Raw genomic sequence first — 8,731 nt, 5'->3', positions numbered from 1 at the left:
CAAAGAATGAAAAAAAAATTATGAAAAAGCGCAGGCAAAAGAATGAAATGATACTGGCAAAGAATGAAAAGAAAAGAAATAAAGTTGGCAAAGAATGAAAAAGTTATGAAAAAGCACAGGCAAAAGAATGAAATGCATTTCATTGCCAAGGAGAAATGAAAAATGTGGTGGGTAGGAATGAAATAGCTGCAAAGCAAGAATGAAATAGCCTAGGCATTTCATTTCATATTTCACTTGGGGGGATTGAAAAGACTGTGCAGGCAAATGCCCAGGTTTTATCATAAAAGTGGTAGGTACCACTCAATTGGAGGGATCGGGCAAGGTCAGTAGAAGCTTTACGTGTGCTCATCACAGGTTGGCCTGGTCCTGATGCGCGTGCACTTGCATCAATGTCGATATTTGATGGGTCTGGGAAGTTGGCAACGACGCGCACAGACTTTGAGTGTATGGAGGAAATGGCTGTTGGACTGTATTGCCAAACATTCTTCGATTACTTCGGTCATGCCCCCTCCACCCCACATCGCATTGCTACTTCATAATTGCCAACCTCGTCATCTCGGATCCTTTTGTCTTGTCGGTGTTTATATCTTGCGCGTTTATTTTGGTACCTTTCTTTTTTTAATATACATGTGAACTTGTGTCCGTTTTAGGAAAGTATGGGGGTCAGATAAGAGTGCCTTGTCCATGATCGACATTCTGCTTCCTTCCCCCCTTCTCTGTGTGTCCTTCACTCAGCCAAGTCATCATGTCAATGTACAAGAAAAAACCAGCTAAGTCTTTGCCACCAGAAAATGCTGGCCTTTTTCCTGTAGACACTGCACCCAAATCCTTGAAGGCTCATAAAGCTGTTAAAGGAAATCTGTACACACCAGCTGGACATTTTGTCCAGCCCTTTAAGCCTGGGGTTTCCAAGAAAGCAGACCCTTTTCAGCCACTGGCAACAACTCTTACCTTTGAAAATGAAGGTGATACTGTCCAGCTACCAGGAAAAAAGCAGAAACAATTTCAGCGATGGGAAACCAAGGTTCTTCCCAGTCTAATGGAGCCATATGTCAAACTTCTACATGAAACGGACTCCTTGCGAGATATGGCGCAAGTGCGTTCTCGAAGGGGATGTGCTGGTTGTGGGTCAGGCAGACAATTGAATGTTGCATGCATTTTCTTTGAGTGTATGTGTTCTAGTATATTTTGAGAAGTCACTAATAATTTTGGCAGGTATTGAGATTCTTTCCCTCTGCAATTGCACTTCCCCAGCACTTCAACTCCTTGAGCTAGGGTTCTTTCCATGTGCACCAGTTAATCCATCTCTTGCAGTGGACTTGAATATGCTTGAGTTTGTAAATGAGCTGTTTGTAAATGCAGCTCCAAATACTACGGCTTGGTGTGAAACCTTGGAGACCTTTCTTGGAAACAGAAGATACAAGTTAACAACTCGGGTATGTTTTATTTGTTTTCTGTCAATGTTTTTCCTTGCTGAAAAGTTCTTTTACTTTAGAATAGTTTGTGTCATCGTTTTGGAAGTGCTATGCAGTGGTATGCTACTTTGATTGATAAGAAGAACCTTCTTGTCAACAATTATCTGGATGACATGAGAAGTTCAATCAAAGTTTCAGGTATTTCTTGCTTACGACAATGTTTCTTGGAACTAAAAACTTTTCAAACAGAAGACTATGAGATTGAGCAAGGTATTTCTTTTTCTGGCTCAGTCAAAATATATTTCTGCTGCAACTCAAACATTTTTTCACAGATGAAGAAATGGACCAAGGTTTTTTTCTTTAATCAGAAAGATTTGTGTAATTCTAACTTTTTTTGAAAAGATAAAAATGTTGGAATAGAACAAGGTTTCTGTTTTTGCTCTTGATATAAGAAATCTTTCTGCTGACAATAAAACTTTTTTTTGCAGATGAAAATGTTGAAATGGCTGATGGTATTTATTTTCTTTTAAGTGAAAACTTCTTATGCTAATTCTTTTTTTGTGTAACACAGATTATGAGTCCTTACGAGTTTACGAGTAAGACTCATTCTTTATCAACTGAGGACTTAGGCAAATTTTTCATTGATTCATTCATTCATTTACCTTTCATCACCGCGGGAACCTTTTCCCTTAAACAGAAAAGCAGCCATAAAATCAGGAAAAATGGTAAAAGAAATCAGCAAAAAATATGTAAAAATCAGAATATTGCTTAGTAAGGTGGGGAGGCTTTGTTCAGGGTTCAGGGTCAATATCTAAATATAGAAACCACCTAAAAGTTGCCAGAAAATCTGAAAAAAATACCCCAAAATTAAGAGTGATCTTCTCTGTTGCCATGGTGTTGAAGGGGCTGTGTCCAGTATTCAGGGTCCATATCCAAATATGGAAATCAAGACAACCATGTAAAAATATTGTCATATCATGCAATGTGACTATATTTTGAGACCAGCTTTCTTGCTCTTTGAGATATTGGTCAAAATTGCATGACAATTTCCAAAAAGTGTCCAATTTTTTCAGTATTTTGTGTTTTTCTCAATGAGGAATGGTCTGCATGACATTATTTATATATATCTATAAAGGTAAGGAAAGGGGCTACAATTGTTGTTTATGGAGCTAAGTGAGAGGCTGTGTTTCTGATACCGTGGGAATTTTAACCCAAAAAAGGAAATTCATCACAAATATATAGAGCATGCTATTATAGGTCACAAAATATAACTAACCATCCTCTTTCCTGAGATATATGCAAACAGGACTGTGGGAATATTTTACCATAAACAGAAAAATAGTTATAAAATTGGGAAAATTTGCTATAAAATGAAAAAAAAAAAAAAAAAAAAAGAATACCACACATTGTTGCTATGATATTGATGGCTAGGCTCAGAGCTCAGGGTCTATTTGCAAATATAGAACAAAACTCAGAAAATCATAAAGTGATTACATGACCAATTTCCTAATATTAAATTTAGAGTCCACAGAAAGGACTCATACATGCCATGCAAAGCACTGGCCCACACCCACAAGTAATATTTATCAAGGTTTTTTTTCCCTCATTTTTGGCTCAGAAAAAGTTTTATATCTAACTGTTTTCACATTTTTTTAGAAGATAATATTGAAATCGGTATGTGGTTTTTTGTCCAGTGAAAGGTATGTACTGGAGCAAATGTTTAGATGAGGATATACACATTGCTGCACCAAACTTGGAAAGACCAAGTGATTATCTGAGAGGACGGTGTCCTTTGTGCTTTGGTGGAAAAGATTGGTCAAAGCCTGATGATTTGTATGTGGAGTTTGTTGGCAACACTATTATTGTGATCTCAACTTTTTTTGTAAGGGTTGATTTCATTGTATGCTTGGATGCTTGTTTCAAGCAAAAGTCGTGCAAGGCTCAGGGTAAAGAGCCACCTGCCCCTCGTAAGCACCCGGATACAGCATTCATCTCTTCAGAAGATGTCAAGGCAATGGAGGATATAGTCAATGAAATCCGCCCAGAGCCCAAGTCTGGTTCAAAAGGTAAAAAGTCACAAGATACTCCTTTACAGCCTCAGAAGGATGAAAATCCTGATTTGTGTGAGCCTGGACTCAAAGTTCCAAACTCTGTGCTGAACATGTGTGGAGACTCTTTTACTGCTGCAGATGAAAAACGAGTTAAAGCTAGCACTCAGTTCTTTTCTGATACTGGACTTATGGCTCTTCTCTGTCGACATGATCGTGTCTTATGGCTGGTAAACATGACTTCTGCAGGAGAGAAGCAACACTATGCTCTGGTTCTTTTAGAACGTTTGTTCAACCATTTACCCTCGACTGCTAGAGTGGGTGTGCTCTATGATATTGGCTGTCAGCTTCATCGTAGTTGTATTAAATGGGGCTTTCTGAAAGACTTCCATGATAGACTCATCTGGGCTATATCAGTGTTTCATGCTTATGGCCATCAATGGGCTTGCCAGCTCATTTATCACCCAAGAAAATGTATAGGCTTTGGACTTACAGATGGTGAGGGCTGTGAGCGCTTTTGGAGCTCAATTAAACTGCTCATCCCATCACTGAGAGTTACTGGATACTATAACCGTCTCTATACCTTGGATACTCAAGTGAAGCATCTAGATAAGAAGTCACTATTGAATCTTGGAGATTGGCTCAGACGTAAATGGGTTTCCATGAATACACGCAAGTCAGAAGCTCTTGGTGTTTTAGATGAGCTGGCAGAGTTAGATATCACTGAAGATATTCTAAGAGAGGAATGGGCTGCTCAACTGGTTGCACAGACTAAGCCAATGCCCCGTCAATCCAAGAATCTGGCAGATAAACTCATTGAAGAGATTATACAATTGAAAGAGGATACAGATTCGTGCAATAAAGAGATATACAAGTTTGAGGGTATGATTCAATCTGGGCGGTATGAAGATGGGTGGGATGTCTCTGAAGTTAGAGTGACACTTGCTGAACTCAAAGAGAAATGCAACAAACTAGAGAAAGCCTACAAAAGTAAACATGGAATGCTTGGAACAGATGGCCGACTCCGGCTTGATCGGTTACTGGGAAACAAATTCTTAAAAGTCCGGATAAATGCCTTGGCCTTAAAAAAGAGGTTGAGAACCAGACTTCAGCAGCGAAAATTTGAACTCGATGGATTAGAAAGAGCTTACCGCAAAACAAATACCAATGGTAGGCTATAAATACTGATATCAGTATTATACCTCACTAATGACATAATGCAGATAAGAAGCTACAGGACCACTCAGTGTCTCAAATCAAGCGGAAGGAACCTGGTATTCAACAGCTTGCAAAAAAATACAATGAGTTATGTGGAGAGTTGGAGGCTATGATTAAGAAGAAACAAGCACCACGTGGTGCTCGTGCACCTCATCCTATTGCCAGTGATGGATTGTTCAAGCTGGATGTTGATGATGACATATGGCAAGATGTGGGCCTAGATGAGACTGATATTTCACCTGGAGGAGAAATCCCCAAATGGTTGGGTGATGAAAATGTTCGAAAGGGAATAAAATCCATGCTTGAGTGGGATAGATGTAATGAGGAAGAAAGGAGACTAGCATATGAGAGAAGTGCCATGCAAGATTGGCTCATTGAGGAGTGGAAATGTGTAACAATGGCTATGAAGAAGAATATAAGTGAAGAAGTAGTCTATCAGATGGTCTTGCGTGCAGAATTCTTAGCACGCTTATGCAACAACTGGCAAGACAAAACACGTATGATTGATCCTCACAAACCTATGCCAGATTCATGGGGACCATCATTGGAAGATCTTATGGAGGCGCGTAAGTTTGAAATGACTGCCATGGTTGCTGAGAATGAAAGAGAGATATATGATGATGACAATGAAGAGGAGGAAGATGATGAGGATGATGAGGGTGATGAAGAAGAGGGTGAAGAGACAGAGTTATTGGAGGCTGTTGAGATGGTAGCTTTATCTGATGAGTTTCGAAAAAGCTATACAGACTCATTGTTTTGACTATTGATAGGATGAAAGTGTATGTAAATAGTGATAAGTCCTGCTTTCAGATGAGTTATGCATTATAAAGTGTTGAAATATATGATTTTGGATTGTAACTCCAATAAGAAACAAAAAAAAAGCCATGTGCAAAATATTGAGAGAACTGTGCCAGAAAAACCAAGTTTTTTTTCTGAAACTGGGACCCCAGATACCCCGTGACACTGGTTGGAAATGTTCTAGCCATGTGACAAGGCCAAAAGATTTTTTAGCAGTGTGACATGCTTAAAACATATCCGAGCGATGTCACACCACTGAAACATTTCTAGTCACTCTGGCACACCTCAAACATTTCTGGCCAGTTTGACTTGGCTCAAACATTTCTTACCAGTCTGACACCCTTCAAACATTTCTTACCAGTCTGACACCCTTCAAACATTTCTTACCAGTCTGACACCCTTCAAACATTTCTGACCACTTTCACTTGACTAGGATATTTTTGAACACAATTTATCTACCCAAATATTTCTGGTCACAATATTAGAGGTCAAACATTTTCTATCAAATCCAATAATATATTTCTATCCAAAGGCCAAAAAAAAAACGGCCAGAGGATCTATTAGCCTGGATAATTTTTCAAGATTTCCTAGCTAATAGCTTGTTCAAGGTGGGTGACTGAAGTGGGTGATCACATTAGATAATGTGTTCAGGGTCCAGGATACATATCCAAATATGGTAATCTATCCAAAAATAGTTATAAAATAGCAGAAAAATCAGAAAAAATTGAGGGATGGTGATGATTATAAGTGATGATGTTGGATAACAGTTTCAGGGTCTAGAATGGACTTCCAAATATGGTTATCTACCTGCATATAACCAGAAAATGAGCAAAAAATGAGAAAAATATAGAATTGTTTCCTATTGATGAATTGGTGATGATGCTGAGAAACTCTGCTTAGAGTTCAGCATGACACTCAAATAGGGAAACTCACTAGTGTGTAATACAAATATATCCAGAAATTCAGAAAAAGCAGACATGGGTTACTATTGCCCTTGCAAAAGAGGACTCATTCCTGCCATGCTTGCAATGGCCTCTTACACAAGTCTTGGTTATAACATGTGCCTATTTTCAAAAAGTGTCCAATTTTTTTAGTATTTTGTGTTTTTCTCAATGAGGAATGGTCTGTATGACATCATTTATATATATTTGTAAAGCTAAGCAAAGAGGCTACAATTGTTGTTTATAGAGCTAAGTGAGGGGCTGTGCTTCTAGTACTGTGGGAATTTTGACCAAAAAGGAAATTAGCCACAAGTATGTTGTTACAGATGACAGAATGTAACTAGCTATCTTCTTTTCTCAGATATATGCAAATAAGATTGTGGGAACATTTTACCATAAACAGAAAAATTGTTATAAAATCAGAAAAAATTGCTAGAAAATTCAACAAAAAAAGGCTGAAAAATAAGAAGAGTGCTCATGGTTGCCATAATATTGAAGTGGGTATGCTCAGAGCTAAATTCAGAGTCCACAGGAAGGACTCATACATGCCATGCAAAGCACTGGCCCTATCCACAAGCAGTGGACGGTGGTGCCTTCTGAAAAACTTCCTGGAAATATAATCAGGAATGTGAATGTATTTACTTGGCCAAGGGCATTTTAAACCTACCAATACAGCCTTAAAATCACTTGGTGCTTTTGTTTTAGGTCATTCAGGCATTCCGAAGGATGATAAAGATATGTTGTGGAGCAAAATAACCAAGGGGTAGCAGGACATGGATCCTGAACCAAGGGTTGGGGGGGGGTCCGGCCGAAAAATAAAAGTGACCCCCATCAATTTCAAATTTTCATTGTCAGCGACATTCCATGGATTATTGATGAGATGCATCCGAAGCTGAAGCGCTGATGGCCCAAATCAATCACAAACCTGATGTGGTGACATACCGTCTACATCAAGTCTCAAGTCTCAACACACCCTAATACACTCCACATGCCACCCCAAGTGCCCAAGCCAAGATGCTCAGGCTTCTCATGCTAGTCTACTCATACAGTGTCTTTCACTGTTGTTTGCACAGCATGAATCATGTTTGCATCTGTTGTACCTGTTACCCTCAGGTTTTTTTGTCACAGCAACTTGAACATCTGCAGGTCAGCAATTTCACAAGGAGAAAGGGATTCTTCTGCATGCCAGATGATCATGTATCCAGAGACTTGAGCTGCCATGGGCAAGGGCTAGAGTGAGGTTGGATGCTGGTTCACTCAAGATCCCCAAGATCAACTCATCCATTCTGGGCCAATATATGTGACAGAAAAACCCTGAGGACAACAGAAGCAAACACGAAATTTATGATTCGTGTGTGCAAATGGCAGTGAAAGACACTGTAAGTATCCAACAGCCTTTACGCTGACCTAGTTGCAATCAGTCACACCACCTTCAACACTTTGGATTCTTACTTGGCACCATTACCCTCCCTTCCCAGCTCCCTATTACAATCCCAGCAACCATAACTGCGATGCAGCCGGCCATGGTGCAATGTACAACATAATCAGATTTGGAGTAACCACCACCATTAGGCTAAATTTACTTGTTACATGTAAATTTTCTGTGAATTTTATAAATTCAAAAAAAAAACATTCTATGGGAAAAACATACTCTATTAGGAAGGTAGGTGGTGGGGGGGTGTCAAGCAGAACTCTGAAAAAAAAATAACAAGTGTTGGTCTCTTTTCCACATTCCGCCACCCCCTTGAAAATAACATATTGACAGTTCCGGAATATCTGCCAATCTATTGATCACATTAGTGGTCAAAAAAATGGGGTTAGGTTTGTGCTGACATCTTGACATCAGGGCTTGGTTTGGAGTTCTTAAAGGTGGGCTCCATCAAAAAGTTGGGGGGGAAGAAACATATTTTCCATGTTTATTTGTAATTTCGTGTTTTTTGAACTTATGCTAAACTCTGCCCAAGACCTTCCTGTGGCTCGATTCTCTTCAGCGTAGACTTGTTTCGATACTACTAATATACTTCTGTACTTTTTAGTTCATAGGTATATGTATTGATCAAGTTGACTGTAGATATTCTAAGTTAATATAGATATAGACATGGGTGTCAATACAGCCCACCTTCGCCTCACCTACTTTCTTTTTGGCATCAATCCACATTGTCCTTGGCATAACACCCCCTCACCAACACCCAACACATGCACAACCCATCCCAGCAACTCCTCCTGTGTGCACATCCTGAGGTATGCATGGGGATCAGGGTGTGTGGAGATCCTCTAGCAGGGCGAGGAGGTGCAAGCAAGAAGTTGGGTC

At 39.4% G+C, this 8,731-nt stretch overlaps 2 protein-coding genes across 2 annotated transcripts; both read left to right on the top strand.

Moving 5' to 3' along the window:
• Positions 1–389: 389 nt before the first annotated feature.
• Positions 390–539, top strand: LACBIDRAFT_297834 (uncharacterized protein; the record flags this gene model as incomplete). Its single annotated transcript, XM_001881333.1, has 1 exon — positions 390–539. The coding sequence occupies one exon, from the start codon at positions 390–392 to the stop codon at positions 537–539; it is 150 nt and encodes a 49-aa protein (XP_001881368.1).
• A 206-nt stretch (positions 540–745) lies between these two features.
• LACBIDRAFT_297833 (uncharacterized protein) lies at positions 746–2,015 on the top strand (the record flags this gene model as incomplete). The annotated part of the gene is made up of 8 exons (XM_001881332.1): positions 746–1,169; positions 1,216–1,436; positions 1,496–1,613; positions 1,665–1,685; positions 1,748–1,765; positions 1,818–1,841; positions 1,904–1,927; positions 1,987–2,015. 8 exons carry the CDS (start codon positions 746–748, stop codon positions 2,013–2,015), a joined length of 879 nt encoding a protein of 292 aa, XP_001881367.1.
• Between the last annotated feature and the right edge of the window lie 6,716 nt (positions 2,016–8,731).

This window comes from Laccaria bicolor, genomic scaffold (assembly GCF_000143565.1).
Source record: "Laccaria bicolor S238N-H82 LACBIscaffold_12 genomic scaffold, whole genome shotgun sequence".
NCBI lineage: Eukaryota > Fungi > Basidiomycota > Agaricomycetes > Agaricales > Hydnangiaceae > Laccaria > Laccaria bicolor.
The sequence above is the reverse complement of the archived record's forward strand: the minus strand, read 5'-3'. Positions and strand labels throughout refer to the sequence as shown.